At 35.5% G+C, this 19,990-nt stretch overlaps 1 protein-coding gene across 1 annotated transcript in view; it reads right to left on the reverse strand.

Moving 5' to 3' along the window:
* Positions 1-7,336: 7,336 nt before the first annotated feature.
* The window catches only part of CWC22 (CWC22 spliceosome associated protein), a 49,083-nt gene continuing 36,429 nt past the window's right edge, over positions 7,337-19,990 (reverse strand). Inside the window, exons 15-20 of the mRNA XM_090281235.1 lie at positions 17,487-17,564; positions 16,659-16,811; positions 15,103-15,230; positions 13,397-13,498; positions 13,084-13,301; positions 7,337-9,015 (exon numbers count right to left, since the gene is read on the reverse strand). Coding sequence (XP_090137361.1) covers positions 8,435-9,015; positions 13,084-13,301; positions 13,397-13,498; positions 15,103-15,230; positions 16,659-16,811; positions 17,487-17,564 — 1,260 coding nt within the window. The 3' untranslated portion in view covers positions 7,337-8,434. The remainder of the gene's footprint in view (positions 9,016-13,083; positions 13,302-13,396; positions 13,499-15,102; positions 15,231-16,658; positions 16,812-17,486; positions 17,565-19,990) is intronic.

A 19,990-nucleotide genomic window follows, 5' to 3' on the forward strand; every position in this document is an offset into this window, starting at 1 on the left:
TAGGGATACAAAGGAATGTGAAATTGAACTTCTGACCTCCAAGAAGTATCTACAGTAGTAAATGACCCATCAGTAACTGTTAGCTCCTCTCCAGTCACTTTATCAATACTTGCCTCCAGCCCAGGCTAGCAATGCAGCATGTCTAATTAATGACAAACACAATTTTCCCTCCTCTATTTTCCTTCTTTGGATAACTACCTGTAAGTTTTATTTCCTCTTTTTTGGACAAAAATAGTATTAAAGACATGAGCAAAATTGTTCTCAGAACTTAAGGAATTGTGGCAATATATACTTTTCACATTTTACCCTGTATTTCAAGGAACAATCTCTGCATGTATTTGTAGATAATGAGATTTTCAGACTACATTTATTTTGTGTAAAAAGATTAAAAATGTTCACAGTGTTCTTACTGTTTAGTATTTCATATTGTAAGTGATCAGGAGAATACATTAGTTGTTAAGGTAATGTGCTCAAGTACTTTGTGTTTTTTAATGTTTTTCTCTTTCGCAATTTATTTTTTTATCGTATTTTTTTCCATTACCAAGTATTTTGTGGTTTTAAGGAGGTATTCCTGCCCCAAACATAACTTCAGTTAGTCCTTTTCTCTGGTAGTAGGAAACAAATTTTTGTTTGTGAATTGTAGCATCTGTGCAATATATTATAAACTCTGAGAAGAGTGCCTTATGAAAAATGAGGTTCGCCATTAGTTTTTTAAATGGAGCATTAGTAATAAAATTAACCCCATTTAAAATTAACCTAATTTAAAATCACAATTAAGAGGCATCAAAGGTCCTTTGTTGTATATTTTTTCCACAGGCCCCCTTTATTGGGCCCACATTTACTCCCTCTATCATCTAAAGAAGGGCTGCAAGGGGAAGTATGTACGCGAAGGCACAGTAAGATGGAAATAGCTGTCCTTCACACCCAATGATTCCAACCTGTGCATCAACAGCAATGACCCTGAATTAGTAAGGACTTGTTTTTTTGTTTTTTGTTTTTGTCCAAATGGTACAAATCCACATCAAAGTAGGTTAAGTAGGAAAGTGTCATTAAATGGAGAAGTCTAGCATCGGTGAATTCAACTCAGAAACTCAAGCAAAAGTATTAGGACCCACCCAGTGGGCTCTGTTTCCTTTTAGGCTGCACTGATACTCTCTGCTGCAGATTAGCTCTGATGCAGCTTCAATGAACACCCTTCTTGGTCTGTGTGCCCTTAGACACGGCCCTGTGCTTCATGCTCTAGATGGAAAAACTACTGGGGAAGGACTCTGAGTGGCCCAGATTCGGTCACATGCATACTCCTGAACCGATGACCTTGCCCAGGGGGATCAGGTACCATGTAAGGCCAGGCCAGGGAGTTTTCTACTTGGCAGGTTCAGCGGAATGATCTGACCAGAGAGAAGGCATAATCCTCAAGCAAAAACAGAAAACATTCAGTACAGCCCTCACAGTGGTTCATATGCTTTGGTCATAAAAATAGTGTTAGGGAAGGGAGGATATCTGGTTAAGCAAAACAAGGTGCTATATAACGTATGGGACTCCTAAGGACTCCTAATTCATATCAGAGATCCATGTTCCAAGATTCTTTCTAGGACAGAAGTAAACTCGCAGCAGATTCAATCCCATTTGCCCAATATTTTAGGTTTTAGAATGCATGAAATTACTCATTAAATGGCTAGTTAATTCACTTTAATAATCACTGACTGTCCCTGAATTGTTTAATCAAGGTGTTTGGATACTGAATAATTTAATTATCTAATATAGGATTAAAAATAATACAGCAGTCTCAGCTGGTTGTTTTCCATTTCTAAAATGAGTTGGTTATAATAAACAGCTACAGTGAGAAACCAGAATCTATATGGGACAGTTATATTATTACATAAATTTAATATTTTATATTATATTAAAACCTACCTTTAAAATGTTAACCAGAATGTCTCCCCTGTGATATCAGAATAATTTTTCAAACAAAAAGCATTGGAATATTGCTGTTCTCCACTCTATTAAATGATGGACTCCTCAATAACAAAACAAGAAAAATACCTTGCCCTTACAAAAACAAGAGAACAGTGTAAGTCACTGCTTTATATGAGGGGACACAGTGGTACACTAAAGCGTATTTTCTAAGTGCCAGGTCTATGGCAGTAGTAATCAAGTAGGAACAATTTTGCCTCCAAGGGCATATTTGGAAATGTATGGGGACAATTTTTGATCGTTAGGACTGAAAGATTGGTGCTACTGTCATCTAGCAGGGAAGGCCAAGGATGCTGTTAAACATTCTGCAATGAGTGCAACAGTCCCCCAGAATGAAGAATTAACTGACCCAAAACGTCAGTAGTGCTGAAATTAAGAAACCCTGGTCTATAGCAAGGTTCAGGCAGAAAGGCAATAATTTAGACACAACTCCTGCCCCCGATAAATGTATACAGTAGTCTACTTGGGGGGGGGGGCTAATAAAAAATAAAAGTGAGCTCACTGTACAGCATGTAAGTGCTAAATAATAAAGCCTTTACCATGTGCCTTGCATGACACTGAATGCTATAGAAGGAAAAACCATTGTTGGATTCTTCATCAGAGCACCCCCTTCATGTTAGTAGCAAGGTAGTTGTGAAAGATATGATTTGGACAAGCAACCAGAAAAGAATATTTTGTGTAGAGGGTAAGAGGGCGGCAGAAATCCAGAGATGAGAGAGAGCAGTCTCTTTTCAGAACAGTGAAATAATCAGCTTGGCTATATCAGAATTTGTGTGGTGAAAAACTCTTTAAAAAAAATGCTGTCACCTGTCATTTGAAATAACATGGCTAATGGCTAATGGAGTCCTGGCTTTGCCATGTTTTAGCTAAGTCAATGCCGGCATGAGAGCTGTAAAATTAGGATTTCTCTTTCCTTACAGTTGTTGCTATAAAAATTAGGTGCTCTAAAATGCCTGCTACATAGTAGTGTTCAAAGGATGGCAGCTACTACAACAAATACTAAGATAGACAGGGTGAACTTGAATTTAAAAAACAACAAGTAGTTAACAGGCTGAGGATTTACATCTGTCCTGGAGGCTAGAGGACTCATTGGACCTCAGTGTGTAAGGGAGAGACAGGATGAAAACAAAGCTTCAGATCAGTCTGAATTTGGTTGGATACCACTCAGGCGCTCACTGCACTATTCTTTTGGCTTATCTGAATAGCTAACATTTTTTCAAAGTATTGTAAGTTTTTTGTTTTGTTTTGTTCTTTGCTTTCTGTTTTCCCTACAAGAATTTAGGCTCAATGAGAAACAAGTTCTCTGTGTGAGTACTGTTACATCCTCAGAACAGTACCTGGCACAAAGAAGATGATCAATAAACAGTTGTCAAAGTCCAGCCACAAAGGAAAAAGGGCCAGAACCATGTAGATACATTTGGGTGGGAAGATAGGGATATATACCAAAGATTCCCAAAAGCAATATTGATAGAATTTGGTGATTTGGGGATAGAGAAACAGCTTTGGAAACTCAAAAGTGATGGGGAACTGGCGGATTCAGTTTTAGTTAAGTTAGAAAACATGCAGATTTGAGGGAAAATAAATTGTATTTTGAATACATTAAGTGGAGAACAAAAGTTTTACAGCAATTTAGCTAGAGGAGATTGCTGAGGTTAGCAAAGTAAGGAAGTTTCCTCAAGAAAGATGAAGGGTCTTCTCCTTCCACTATAATAAAAAGCAGAAACGAAAACAATGATTTTCATTGTATAACAAATAGTGTTGCTTCAAAATTAAGTCATAGTTTTTGATGGTCTAGAGGGGAATCACAAAACTAGTTACTCAGATTATTTACCTGTAGAGATCATTTTTAGATTGTATAGTTTTGGGCTGCTTTAAATTAAAAAAAATCACTGTCTACACTTAAAAATAATACAGTAGTCCCTCTCTATACCGCGGTTCACTTATCACGGCCTCACTGTACTGCGGAATTTTTAAAAATATTATGATTATTTATCACGTATTTTTCGCTATATCATGGGATTTTGCAGTACTGTATATGTGTTGTTAAAGTTACGTAGGTTTAAAAGTGTAGAATATATTTAAGAACATAAGTAGTGTTTATAAAAGTGTAGGAAAGGTTAATAAGGGAGTGGGAAAGGTTAATAAGGGACTGGGAATGGTTTATAAGTGTGTGGGAAGGGTTAGTATAAATACTAAAATAAATGTAAGGTTCCTATTTCGCAGATTTTCACCTATTGCGGGGGGGAGGGGTCTAGAACGTAATACCCGCGGTAAGTGAGGGAATACTGTATACACAAAAATTCTGATTCTTTAATTCTCTTGAAAACCAGGCAGCTATATCAGCCTTCAGCCTTCTTTTCTACAGGCACAACTGGATGGAGCTGAGCAATGGCTGCTATCTTTAAATGATTCTAATTCACCACGCAATTCAATTTGCCTCGTTTCTGCCATTCACCTGGCCCGTCCAGGTGTTTCAGCTTGCAATTCCTGGTCTAGGGCCACTATGTCCGCTTTAATGACAGTAACAATAAAAACAGTATCAGTAATAGTAGCACACTGAGCACTCAGTTCCAGGCGCTGTTCTAAGCCAGCCACAGAGCTCATTCACTATTTGAGGGAGTTACTATTAATATACCATTTTGCAGAGGAGGAAACAGACATGGAGGTTAAAGGACCTGCCCAGAAGTCAAAAGCCAGCAAGTGGGATAGGTGAGATAAAAACCCAAATATAAATGTGCAGCCAGCCAAAAAATAGTCAGATTCAATGGTAATAAATTATCGTATATGGATCTGAGTCTTTTTCTAAAAGTAAGCATCTCCACTTCAGCCACAGACTTGTGCTTTTCTGCAGTGTACATATGCAGACATGCACACCCCTATGCGACTTTGAGTAGCTACTCTCTTTTTACCTTGCATTCTTCTGGCCTAAGGTGAGCACAAGTTTCATCTCTCTTCAGATAAAGCACAGCCTTTTCGTGGTGAGGAGGGCATGCGGTAGAGATAAACTAGTCCTCACTTTTATCTGCAGAACATAAAATGCATAGAGGACTAACTTCAAGAAATGAATGTTGTAACTTTATATATGCAATGTACTCAAAGGTTTTTACAGATTTAAAAAGAAACGTGTGGGTGGGTATAAATGGAAGTTGTAGAGCATATCCAAGGCTGCGGGGACACAAGAGTTCAGAATAAAGAGCCAGAAAACCACCGGGAAATGTTTCAGTTAGGGTATGGAAGTGTGCGAGTGAAGATGCGCATATTAAGTAAACAGGTTTCCCAGAGGTCCCCTGGGCACTCTGGGCTTTCTCCTAAATTTATCAGTGAGCGTTCAAGAATGCTTGACTGAAGAAACATTCAATGGAATAACCATGGAACAGAATGAGAGAATCTGAAAGATCAGAAAGCGTATTTTCCTATCTTGGAGAGAGTGAGAATTAGGGGGGAAAAGCATCTGGGTTCTAAAATGTTGATGCTGGAAAGCATAGAAGTATGAGGCAGACGTGAATTAGGAAAAGAACACATCAGTTGAGTCAGATGAAAATGGCATAAACAAAGTACTGAAGAATCAAAAATTCACTCATAACCATCGTAGATGAGCAACATTTTCTCCTTTTCTGACAACATACTTGGGAAATGTGAAATCATGAAATCAAGGGTATAAGAAGTGATTGGCTGGAGCTAAAAGAATATACTCGGATACATCTGGGAAAGAAGTACAATAGGAGAAAAGCAATGGAGGATTACTGTGTCATATTCTCTGTGTAACTATCTTAACTTCCCCCTTCCTATGCCCCCCCCCTTTTTTTTTACAAAGTACTGTTTCTGACACAATGAAACAAAGCAATCAAAATGACTCAGTTAAGGAGCTTGAATTTTCTTCTAAGTCTGCTGTATACTGGGAAAAAAAATACAAGAAATATTTACCAAGTGTGCACTTGGTACTACACACTACTCCGGGCCCCTGACTGCATTACTTCACTTAAATTATTACTGCTTCTGTGTGAAGTGGGCACAATAAATACAGGGGAGTGCAAAAGTAGGTCAACAGTTATTCATATGGAAAATAATAATACAAGACAATGCAGTAACAATATGGTAGTGTGTAAAAGTTTATCCTTATATTACTTTCCATATGAACTGGAAACCTACTTTTGCTCACTCCTGTATTTTTTTTATATTTAAATCCTTACCTGAGGGCATGTCTTTACTGATTTTAGGGAGGGGAGAAAGGGAGGAAAGGAGGGAAGGAAGGAGGAAGAGAGACAGAGACACACAGAGAGAGAAACATTGATGGGTTGCCTCCTGTACGTACCCTGACTGGGGACTGAACCCCTAATCTAGGTATATGCCTTGACTAGGTATCGAACCTAAAGCATTGGAGTGTATGACATGAGTCTCCAACTGAGCCAGCTGGCCAGGACCCACCTGTATTTTAAAGGTGAATGTGAAGGTCAGAGGGGTGGAAATAACTTGCCCAAGTTCACACACCTATAGGTGACAGAGCTGGAACTCAAATACTCTCAATCTTCTTTCCATCCTCCAGTTGTGTTTTGGAATGATGCTGATCTGGGTGAAAACCTGCACCTACCACTTCTTTCCAGCTTTGTGGTCTGAGCCCAATTAACCTTGCTGGACTTCAGTCTCCTGTAACATGAGATGATGTCAAATTTCATAGGATTGTCCTGTAAAAATTAAATCAGTTCATTCATTCATCCATTCAAATGATGGACCACACACAAGGGAAGTAAAGAAAGGGGGGAGGGTAACTAATGAAAACAGTCAATAGATCCAAAGTTTTGATAAAATGAGAGAGTCCAAGAATAGCAGTACTAAAGCAGGTGAGCTGGATGGGTAGTGGTCAGAATGTGATGCTTACGGGAAAGCTTTCAGAGGTGGTACAGATTGTGCAGTCAACATAAAGCAGATAACCATGGGATCAGCTGGCTAAGAACATAGTAGGGATAGAGAAACGTATGCAAAATATCTAGAACTCAGCTGATCCTTTAGAAATGCTAATTCTAAAAAGTAAAAAAATAGATACAGGCAACCTGTTTCTTGTCTGTATATTAAAAGGATTAAAGTGAAAAATCTGCTTGACTGGAAGCCAGTGCATGTGAACACAGTGCATCTGATGCTGTAGAAACGCATCATGATGGCAGAACGGTCTAGTTCTGCACTCTCTTATTCACTGTGTCCTGATATGAGTCACTTACACTCCAATACTTCTGCTTGGAGGTAGTCAGGTGTTCTGTTAGCTGATTTTGTTAACAGTAAACCAAACAGTGAGGAGCAAAGAAACCCAAATAAGCAGAACTGAGGGAGGGCAGGAGGATTGGAGGAGGAAGACAGGATAATATTTCTTTATTTACATGGACTTTATTTTTGCTTATACTCAAGCTTTAAACAACAGAAATAGAAAACATTTTGAATCAGAATATGACTGAAAGTCAAACATTAAGACGGTGGTCCCATTATTCTTGAACCCAGGCATGGGGTAAAATGGATTTTATCAACTTTTAAAGTGAACAAGCACAAGTAGTCTATTAGTAAGTAGGGTTAGATGTCTGTCAACAAATCTAAAATTTCAGCGGCAGTATTTTATTTCAAAGGTAATAAATAATATGGTCAGATAAAAACTGGTGAGTTACAATAATGGAAACTTTTGAAATTCTTATAAAAAGTTGGAATTATTTCAGTTAGGCTGTTCACATTTCTCATGATTGTATGTTTTCCAATTTTGTATTAATGTAAATAAAAAATTAAAAACATAAATCACCAACGATATAACTTTAAGGCTGAGAAAAAGCACTAGTCACAAAGAATTTAATTTAAACATTAATTTAGCAGTCTGGAAAGAAATGTTATGAGAGAAGTCCTAATTATAAATAATATAGCTGTGTATCTGTTGAAAGACTAATATACACCTAGCTTCACCAAAACACTTGTGAGAAACAATTACATATACCTCTTTTGTTAAAGACAAAATATGAAACTGCTCTATTTTTTAAAAATGGTGACTTCCAAAGGTTCATAACAACTCATTAACAAAGTAAAAATGTTACACTGAAATGGTTTATTTTGATCTTCAGTTACAAATAAAAAGCCAGTAATAACTAATTATAATAGTTCTATGACAATTGGAAACACTATTATCAGAAAAAAAATTTTTGTCAATGAAAAAAATCACTGATTCAGGACGTTTATTTAATCATTTTATTAACAAAATATATGCAAGAATTGCATCCCTCTCCAGTGAAACTTTTCTCTTCAAATAATTTTATGTGGAGGACCTTGAAATGTAGCAATTATATAAAACATGTTAAAATGAAAACATTTTTTAAATGTACAATACAAACCACTACTTTATACAAGAATTCTCTATGAAGTTCATTAATCAATGTAAAAAATAATTTGTTTTGACAGAATATAAGGCATGTTGAGTTTCTGTAATTTTGTATAATTATTTTTTTTGCTTTGTTGGAGACTTTTCTCTTCGCCGGTCTTGATTTCTCTTTGATTCTCTGGATTGCTCAGAGTATCTGCTGGGTTTTTCCCACTGCCTATCGGCACCATTCTGACACCTGTCTTCATCACTCCTAGAGTCTGAGTGTTTTCTATTCTTTTCTCTTGACTTTGATCTGTCTCTTCTTCTAAAATTCTCACTGTCCTTATTTCGGTGCCTATGCTCATTTTCAGAAAAAGAACTTCTTTCTCCTCTCTTCTTTTTGGGATTACCATACTTATTTTCCAAATCTAGGTGCATTTCTTGGTCTCTGTCATTGGAGATTCTACTGTAACTATTTCGTTCAGAAGGAACACCTCTGTCTGAAGTGTATTTTATTATGGGATCTCTCCAATTCGGATCCCTTGAATTTTTATCTCTCAGTTTTTCTGACCTTCTTTCTCTTTCAGTCCTTGTTTCTTGGTGTCTTGGCTCTGAACTTCTTTCATCTTGTTTCCTATCATTTGTTTGTTGTTTTCTGATCAATTTATCTACTTTACGTCTGGTGTTCCCTTGTACCTTCTTTCTTACATCTTTATCTGCACATGTAAAATGAAATATAGTTAGCTTTAATTTCATAATTTAACAATCACATTTATTAATATAATGTAGGTTTACTAATTCAGATAAACTGGATGCAAAGCTAAACTGACTGAATAAAAAGTCTGACAGAACATTTCACAAACATTTCAAGAGTATATGGTATATCAACATTAGTTACCAAAGTATCATTTTGATTTTTAGACTCAAAACAGTGAACAGAAACTTTTAACTACAGCACATGTTGTAAAATCTTTTATGAAGTAACTAAAATACATTTTCACTTAGAAATTTCATTCAAAAACAGGAATTCTAGTCCATGTGCATTTTGCCATATGAAATATTATGTCAGTTCTGGTACATAATCAAAATACAATGATCACACACACCAGCAACATCACTTCCCACAGGTGAGAGGGAGTGGGATGACTAAGTTTACTTATATACATATATATGTATATATTTCAGATAAAAACCTCTTCCTATAAAACAGCAGTTTTGTTTTCAGTGCTATTAGAGAAGTACTAACTGTACTGCCAGGAGAAACTATGTTAAGACACAATCACAGGCTTTATAAGAGCCACTCAGGCTTGATTTCTGAGAATACTCTTCTAAAAAGGCCGTGAACAATTTAATTTTACTGACATTATTGCAAATATAAATATTAAGTACTTACAGTGAAATAACTTACCATTTTCAGCTATTGAACACACTTAACTGCTTTATCTGTGTTACTTAATTTGGGTAGGTAAGTCAATGGTGCTGAAATGACCAAAACTTGTCACATTCATGTGTGTACAGAAAGAAGAAAATAAGGTAGAAGACCACCTACTGTCATCCTACCTCCACCAAAATCTCACTGTACCAACCTGCATTTCCTCTGCCAAATGCCTACCCTTGAACAGTCAGTTAATTTGCCACTAAGGACTTTTCCTCTGTTCCTATCAAGCAGCTCGGCTGAGCTGCAGCTACCCAAGCAGAAACCATCTGGCTCTGTGCTAAGTCAACGCCTCTGACACCACCCCACACGGCTCTCAGCGGTTTGCTGACACGAATGCCCGTGCCCCATAATAATATGCAATCTCTTCTCTCTTTGGTGTCTGCTTTACAATTTTCCATTTTGGGGGCAGTTCATACTGCCTTTATGCTATTTAATATTTTATTAACAAAACTGAAAGCTCTCTCCTGAAATTGTATGATGAGACAAATTAATTTTGAATCAGCAAAGCCTCCTTATTGCAGCAATTCATGCTGTGTATCATCTGTTCTCAAAACAGATCATGAAATAACAAATTCTTCAGAATTAAAAGAGGTGAATGTTAAATGAACAATGTTAGCATATTTTAATTCAAGAAGACGACGTCCTGTGAGCAAATGGAATCTTGCTCTAATAATTTAAAACACTGAGAGCCCACAAATCTGGCTACCACATAGTAGGTAAGACACTTCCAAGTGTAACAAATCAGGGAATAAGAATAAAAAGACTAGGCTTCCAACCTTTTGAGACTATAGGAAAAAGCACGCACTCTCTGAAAAAGAAGTAACATGCATTTTGTACTATTAGACTATCTCTAATTCAGACTAAAATACTATGATGAAAGAAAGCAGAGCTGACCCTGCAGAAAACAACAGAGACCTTTTCAGAAAATGGAACATTTGAAAAAAATTTTTTACTACAGCACTCCCAGTTCCAAGTAGAATAGAGAAGCCTGTGGAAGATCAGCGCTCTTGTTGAAAAACAACTAGAAATGCTGGATATAAATTTAAATCTTCTGCTTAAAGGCGATAAAGATCTTGAAAAACCTGAGATGCTACAAAGGAAGGTAGTGCTCAAGAAAAGGACAGGGATGGGTATGTCCAAACAACAGAGGCATCAGCCTGAAGGAACTCCTAATTGCCAAAGCTGAAATGATTTGAATAACAAAATAAATGATGGTACTGCACTTTAACCCACAGAATAAGATAAACATCCATGAATCCACCCACACTGATAAAATGTAGAGTTAAATTATTAAGTAAATGGCAGGAAGGGACAACTCTTTCTTACAGAAGAAATTCAACTACTAAATGCAGAAAAAACAAAAATCACCATTCAGCAAACACCACAGTAATAAGTGTTCCAGACAAAATCTAAAGATGAATGCTAAAATTGGAGATGAAAGGTAAAAGAGATTTGCATAGTATCAAATTATCTACTTACAAGATTCAGTTTACAGAGAAAAATCTTTCCATGAAGAAATCCAGAAGACATCACCTTAACTAAGTTATCGAAGTTATTTTCACCAATAACTAAAAAACACATTTCTATACTCTAGCCCAAAATGCATAAACCCATTCTAATCATGAGAAAATTTCACACATGTCTCCATATTGAAGGTCATTCTATAAAATAAGTGACCATAGGACTTCAAGTGTCAAAGCCATTAGGAAAGCCTGAGAGGAACTATCACAGATTATAAAGACTAAGGAGAAATATAATTAAATGCCAAATAGCACCCAGTACAAGAAAGAAAACACTAGTGAAAGGCAAGATTATTAAGATCTGCTGTTTGGTTAATTGCATTGTCCCAGTGTCAATTTCCAGGTTTTGATGAGTGAACCACGGTTATGTAAAGTGGTAACATTAGGGAAAGTTGGGTGAGGCTATGTGGGAATTCTCTGTAATATTTTTGCAACCTTCTTATAAGTGGAAAATTAGTTCAAAATAAAAAGTAAACAAGTAAAGACATCAGAGCTGGTGAAAAAATAAGGACTAGAAGAGTCAAGACTCAAGAAAAGGCAGAAACACAGAAGGGTACACTGCCATTCTACAGCCACTCTCCCTGAGAGCATCTGCTGATCCCGGCTGCTGCTGACGGGGAGGCCAGCAGAGCTCTGGCAGCCGGGGACAGACAAGAATATATATGACAAAGGACATACATCCAGAATGCAAAAGAACTCGCACAAATGAGCAAAGACTTTAACAGCCACTCAACAGAGAGAAAATTTCTAAATAACCAGTAATATATAAAATGCTGCTCAACTTCATGAGTGATCAAGGAAATACAAATTAAAACCACAATGCAATGCCTTTACACATTGACCAGAATGGCAAAAATGAAGAAGATGGTCAGATACAGTGGTAGGGAGGACAGTCTCTAAGGGTACTCGCAGACCTGGCTGATGGGGGAGTAAACGGGATAATCACTTGGTAAAGCATTTGGCAGTATATTATAAAGCTAAATATCCACACAACCTATAAGTCAGTGAGTCCACCTCTAGGTAATACATACCTAACAGAAATGTGTATGTATCCAGTCATCAAAAGATATGTACAAGAGTATTCACGGGAACATGAATTACACCCAAATTGTCATTAGATAAAAAGGATGTTAAATATACGGAGGTATATTCATGCAGTGGAAAACTATTCAGCAAGAAAAATAAATGAACTATAAATGCAGTAATATGGATGATTCTCACAAAGTAACTCTGAAAGATAAGCCAGACATAAAGGAGATCATAATACATAATTATAAAGTTAAAAGACAAAACTAATTTATAGAATTACAGATCAGAACAGTAGCTGCCACAAGACAGTGAATGGGAGGAGTGGCAATAACAGGGAGAGAGAACAAGGAGGACTCTGAGGTACAGGTACTTCTTTTCTGGGTGCTGGCTGCATGGAGGTGCTCTCTCTCTATAGATGTACATTTATGACATATGCACTAAATGTGTGATACATGTCAGTAACTACCATAAAGCTTCACTGTTAAAAGTAAAACCCCACATTTCTTAAAACTGAACATCAGGAAAGCTCCTATAAACTAGATTACAGACATTATGAATGGTATAAAATATCTTCATCTCTATGAAAAGGCTTCCAAAAGGTAATCTTAGCATTGTAAATGTTATAATTTTCAATAGGCTGCAATAGTGATAGATGATCATTTATGTTATTAATTGTGGCTTTTATACAACTGAACACTAAAATAAGAAAAAAATCAAATTATTTACTTCTTTCACTATAAACACCACCAGCAATATACTTATTAGAGAAGAGCATGATTGATTATGAGTTTCAATACCTGAGGCAGAGCTCTGACTACTGGCAGATGAAGAATCGCTCTCTTCGCTGGAGGTCTCGGAGCTGCTGTCGCTGCTGTCAGAGGCAGAGGCAGAGGACTCAGACTCTGCAGAGGACGCAGAGGAGGAAGAGGAAGAAGAGGATTTATCTGGCTCAACTTCTGGTTTCTGTGGCACAATAACCTTTGGTGTATTTTTGAGATGCTCACGTAATTCATCCCTAATTAAAAATATAATCTCTGTTAGATTTTGCTTAGAAGGCAATTGTGAGATAATTTTGTAAACTGAAAATACAATTCTGAAAATAATCCTTACGTTAAACCTCCAAGACCTATAGAAGTAAAAAAGTTGATGGCAAACCGAGTGTTTCTGGGATTATCTCGGGGTAATAACCCTTCAAAGAACGGCTGCAGGGTTCTAAAAAAAAAGACAAAAAGAAAATGAACAAAAGAAACTAGATTGCTTAAAAATGAATTTTTTTGCTTAAAGTCAAAGTTCTTATACAGTCACTGTTCAGATCTTCTATGTATTAAATTAGTAAATAAAATACAACCAAGTAAATGATTTATATAATTTAGTAGGTTAGGCTACATGGTATCTAAATGAAACGTGTAGGGTCCATTCATAATTTACTAAACTTGATTTGTATAATTATACAACAGGTTTTTAAAAAAACTTTTTATACACACAAGGAGAACATATATATGTATGTAACATACACAAAAGTGCATATATGTGAATATATATTTAGAAAAATTAAAAAATGCTCTTTTGGGGTGTGTGTGTGTGTGTGCAGAGAGAGAGAGAGTGTGTGTGTGTGTGTGTAGAAAGAGAGAGAGAGAGAGAGACTGTGCAAGGTACTGGGGTAGGAGGAAAAACAGTCAACGAAAGGGAGAGATCATGTTTATTCGTGATTTACTGATTTATTCATGTTTATTGATTGCAAATAATTATTTTTTCTAGGGAGGGGAGCAGAAAACAACAACATAATGTGGTTTTGAGTGCCACAGTGAATGGCTAACCGGCAGAATCAGGAAAAACTGTTTCACAGAAAAGGATGACAAATAAGAATGACTGAGAGTGTGCTGGGTAGAACAAGGGAGGGACCTCCAGCTCTGGAGATAGGGGGTAGAGAGGCATGAATGAGCCAGACCTGCTTAACAAGCAGGGCAACGTTGGGGTGCTGGAGTGGGCTTTACCAGGTGAGCCTGGCAAAGCAGGCAGGGGCCAATGAATGAGTTTGTAAAGCCAAGGGAAATGGACGGACCAGCACAGAGCGAGCACGGAGAACCCAGGCCAGACCTTTGGTATACACTGGAGGAGCAGGCTGAGGACAAGGGAAGAGCCTGGCGAGAACAGGGAGAATGCGAAGAAAGTGAGGAGCCACAGTGAGCAAGTGGTCAACTGTGTGAGGCTGAGAATCCGAGGGGTTTGAGGACCGAGAAAGACCACCTGATTTGTCTGACAAGCAGTCACTAAGAGATTTGAAAGAATGATTTCAGCAATGTGAATGGAGCAGAAGCCAATGAGTGGCGAGGGGTAACCTAAAGAAATAGCAAATAAAGCTAGAATAGAGAGTACATCATAGTCCTGGAACAAGACCCTAGTCCAGTGTAATGATATGAACAATTACATTACATATTCATCTGTATATAATATATATGTAATAAAATGTTAATTATCATTCTAAGGCTCAAAATTAGGGAAAAAATGAAAATAAAACTATAAATACTCACCACTGAAGACCTCCAGTGAGCATACAAAAATAATTTTCTGTGTTTTAACTAAATTAACTAAATTAAAATTGAGGCATTAATTCTGTGTTTCCTTTACCGAACTGAAAACCATCATTAAAAACTGCATGCTGTCCTGGGCCACAGAACACGAGATTCATAGCATAACTAATGAAGAAAGTCCTAGGTGCTTAACTCTTGCTTTACAACCAACAGTGGACGTGTCCCTAAAGTTAAGGAAAACCCCTGAGGACAGTAAGGATGCGAAGTGCTTAATGATAAACTTACTCATCCTTTAATCTTGCATTAAGTTTAGGAAGACCCATGTATTCACACAGTTCTTGGAAAAATATTTTAACAAAAATTCTACTGGAGGACGTAGTGGTTTCTTCACTCAGCTTTACACATTCAAGAACCTGAAAATTAAAATAAAAAAAGACAATTTTGTTCAAAAGATAAGACAAAGTGACCAATATCTATAACTTGAAATTATGATTTAGTCTCATCTTCAATCAGCATCATCTCTGAATATCTTCCCTTATGCTGATATGTATTGTACTACTGCTTGGCAAAGTTTAAGACTACTTCTCTGTGCTAATTTTAAAAATATTAAGATGCTACAGAAACAGAGTTCACTCTCTTTCTTGAGCTATGTGCTTTTTATAGAAGTGATGTATTGTCTCGAGTATATAATGCTGAAGTGAAGATTACCAGCTCCTAAACCTAACCCATCAAAATGGGGGTAGATGAGGGTTTGAGGCAAAATGCCACCTACAGCATCAGGCTCTAGTCCTGTTTAGCACAAGTAATACACGATAAGGGTAAAGACAGAAAGAATGGTGGCTTGTCCTGAATGCTAAGACAGAGGCTTAGATGCTGAAGCTCATAGAAAGATGTTTTACATTAAAAAATAAATAAAAGCAACCTCCAGTTTGTCAAGTTATGCGTTCCAGGAGCCCCTTTGCTTCAGTGAGTTAAAACTTTAATTTCATTTTCCCAAAGAAGGAAAAAAATAAGTAAAACAAATTATTATGATTTGACCCCTAGGTTAGCTTACAAAATGCCTATTAATGCAGCTGGACATAATTAGTACTTAAAATATTACAAAAATCTATCCATTGTTTATAAGCTCAATGATGTTGCTTCATTCTTCCATTAGATTCTGGTATTCTACAATGAGATCTTCTTTCTTTTCTCATGGATGCAATTTCTTTCTATTGGTGGCTAAATAAATGGTTGTTGAATGAACAGTAGTTGTACAGGAAATGCCAGATTAATGAATTCACTTCAAAGTCTAATCCAGTGTACATTTCCTCATTAAGAATACATTTCCTTGTTCTAACTGTGACAAGAACTCCTCCCTATCGCGTACCGAAATTCAATATCTGCTAAAAAGAACACAAATGCTAGGACAAACATTTCTCTCATGTCCTAACTAGAGGAATCACTGATATTTTAGTCCCTCAGGAAACACGCGGTGACTCAACAATAAATTACTACCGAACCTCGCTATACATTATTAATTTGAGTGTACACACATGTATGTATACAAAGATAAGAATCTATAATAATTTCCATTAAAAAACCTGTAGCTGTCACTATTACAAAGGACCATGATGTTTGAACTGCTAATATCATCCAGAATGGCATTTCTTACTCTCATATATTTATGCACTCAGCTTTCTGATACCACGTTATATGAACATAACCTTAAAGTTTGCCACACATTTCATTTTAAAGTACATTTCCTAAGAAGGAAAAGTATGGCTATATTATACTTAATACAAATCTGAGAATAACAAAGGATTAGGAAGAAGTATAAACACTGACCCCTATCTACTTACACTCCATGGAAGTGAATCAGTGTATAGAAGATGGGCAAACATCTTGGCAACATTTCTCAATTTGTTTGTTTCCAAACGATGGATGGTATCATACTGTTCTTTAAATATACTTTCAAAGGATTCCATATACTCTTTTTTTAGCATGCAAAATCGCTAATAAATAAAAAAAGTGAATGTCAATACCATAAAAAATTGAGTAGCAATACAATTATGAGCATATAAAATCCTTCTAAATTTAATGAATAAAAAAATAAATATTTTCTATATCATACCTCTTTGTGCTATATGATGGGATGCTCAAAAAAGAAATTAATATGTTACCCTTCTCTATCTAGAATTTATAAGCTACAACAAAATTATACAAAGCGTAACAACACAAATTATACAAAATTATGCAAATCATACACATATACCTGTATACTATACAAATATATTTCTCTGTAGGTAGTTTAGATTTAAAATATTATTTAAGCTCATGCTCTTATTTGTGGTGCACAAACATACACCTGAATTCAGAAGCTGCTTTCAGATTTTGGAAAGACAGCATTTAATTGTCCTTTCCGGAAAATTTTTACAAAGCACAAAGAACTTCAAAAAGTTCTGAAGAGTCATATGCAATGGTAAGGGACCACAAAAGTGAAGAAGGAAAGAAGGAAGGTGCAGAGAGTGGGAAACCTGAGGAAGGGAAGAACAACTTACTTTTAGTAAAGATATGCTATTACATTAGCCTAGACCACAAAGCAGACATGTTAGTTCACAATATTCATGTTAAGAATTCCCTTAGTGACTCCATTAAATTTCAACAAGCAAGACGAGGCTGGAACTCACCCCAGCTAATAAGCCAAAAAATTTCTCATATGTTCTTTGTTGAGCACAGCAATCAAGTATCATGTTGCAGAGTTCTTTCTATTTGGAAAAAAATTACAATAATAATTCAAAACAAAACAAATCCATGTTGTATGATTATTTATCAATATGATACACATCTTAAAATTTTAAGTAAGGTTTTAAAACTCTGTGAACTTTAGTGATTAGACAAAATAAAAAATCTATGCTAAGAGTAGTTTTTAAAAGCCTTCAGTCTGGCTGACAGCTTCCATATATCATCCATGCTAATTACATTGACTATAAAATTCTAAATTCATATAAGTATGAACCACTTTAAGAGAACCTAGTATATGAAACAGACACATCAAAAAGAGAGTAAATAAACTGTATTTTAAAAAGATTCCACAGAGAATTCTTTTAAATATAGGTCACCAATATGACATCTCATCAATACATCTAACAATTCAGTTATATACCTTTCAAAGATTTAAACGCAATTATTAGGAAATATATTTAGTTAGTGAAGAGTAGGCAGAACATGATGAGTCTTTTATAGAAATATAAATAGACACAAACTTCAATATCAACTTAAATGACACTGGTTGATAAAGAAAAAATATATTTAAGAAAAAAAAGAGAAAGAGCTCGGTGGCTAAATTTTCCAGTCTCAAAATAAATATTATGCATATATCTATAGCTTAATCTACACAGATAGGTGGAATCATTTCATAACTACTGGAATAATATATTGTCCAATCAGCTATCTGTATGTCTTGAAAACTCCTCTGTGAAAATGTGTTAAACTAATAAACTCAGGAATAAATCCAGGATCGGAAAATATCTGATTTATAATTAACAAATGTTATTTGTTAATTCCTGAAATAATTCTAATGAAATATGTATTGATTATAGCAATTTCATAGATGAAAAAACTCAGGCAACATGAACAAATCAATGGAGACAAAATGAAAAAGACATAAATTCATTCTGACCACTGCTGTAAAATTGACTAAATATCTTTTTCTACAAAACATTTCTTACTGAAGTTTAAAATTATTTTTTTCCAAATATAGTAACTGCAATATATTTGCTTTCTATAACAGAAAGCAAGCTTATAAAATATAATGTATACCCTTTCAGTTCACTTTTACTTTAATTTACCTTTATATTTTTCATTAGCAATGTTGATATTTAGAAATAAAAGATGCAACCTGTTAATATTGTAAACACTTAAAATAATTAGGTCAATAGATATTTACTGCATATATTTATGTGCAAGGGAGAGGAAGGGGACCATGGAGAAACACAGAACAGACACTCTTAACTGTACTGCCTAGGATGGTAGCCCACAGCTACATGTAGTTATTTAAATTTTAATTATTTCATATTGCATAAAGTTAAGATTTTAGTTTCACCATCCCACGAGCCACATTTTAACTACTCAAAAGTCATATGTGAGTAGTGGCTACTGTGCTGGACAGGGCAGAATATGACTATTTCCATCACTGCAGAAAGTTCTTTTGGATGGTGCTATTCTTGATAATCTACTTATAAACAAGCTACTCAAAGGCCTCATTTCACAATATTGGTAATTTTTAGATGTCTTGATACTGCTAGTTTATTATTATTTTGTTTAAAGATTGGGTTCAAGTTACCTCAAGTAAATGTTTATAAATGTATAATTTTGAAAAGATGTACTTGGTCAAAATTTAATATAGTACTAAACACTTAAAATGAGGCTTTTCTGACTTCTGCTTTATTATGCTAATTTCCTATGTTAAAAGGCATTGTCAGCTTTTCTACTAACATTGTATTTTACAATAAGAATTAATCAGGTTGTAAACAGTGTAATATGGTAATACGCTGATAGTATTGCTAATGAAGTCAGCACTACTTACAAAACAAATGACTTTCTTCCCCAGACTAAATGTAATTACAAGAGTTGTTCCCTGTGGCTTATAATAACTAAATATTTTAACATTTTAATTAAATATTATAGCTGTTTTAGGAGTCTTTTGAGTGCATAAAAAAAGACACACTAAGACAGTCTTCCAAATGTTATCGAAATATAGTGAGGTTAGTCCTAATATTATCCTCTGGGTTAATATTAATAAAATTTATAATGACTTAATTATATTCCTCAAATAATATGGTAAGATCACATAGTAATTTCAGATTTAATTATAAAGGTTAATTCACAAATTTATTTCCTTCCAATGGCAGCACATCAAATGCATTTAGAGTACAAACAGGTATACTATTATTAATATACTAGTAAACTTTAAGAGGGGAAAAATGTATATTTTCTAATTTGAAAAGAATAATTTCCTCTCAAAATTCCATACTGCGGCATTTCAAGAATAAATCTGTATTCTATAACAAAGGTTGGCAAACTTTTTTCTGAAAAAGGTCAGATAGTAAATATTTTAGGCTTTGGAGGCCATATACGGTCAGTCTCTCTTGCACCTAGTCAGCTCTGCTGTTATAGGCAGAAGATGCAATAC

Source organism: Furipterus horrens, unplaced genomic scaffold (assembly GCF_987537825.1).
Source record: "Furipterus horrens unplaced genomic scaffold, mFurHor1.1.pri manual_scaffold_1, whole genome shotgun sequence".
NCBI classification, from domain to species: domain Eukaryota; kingdom Metazoa; phylum Chordata; class Mammalia; order Chiroptera; family Furipteridae; genus Furipterus; species Furipterus horrens.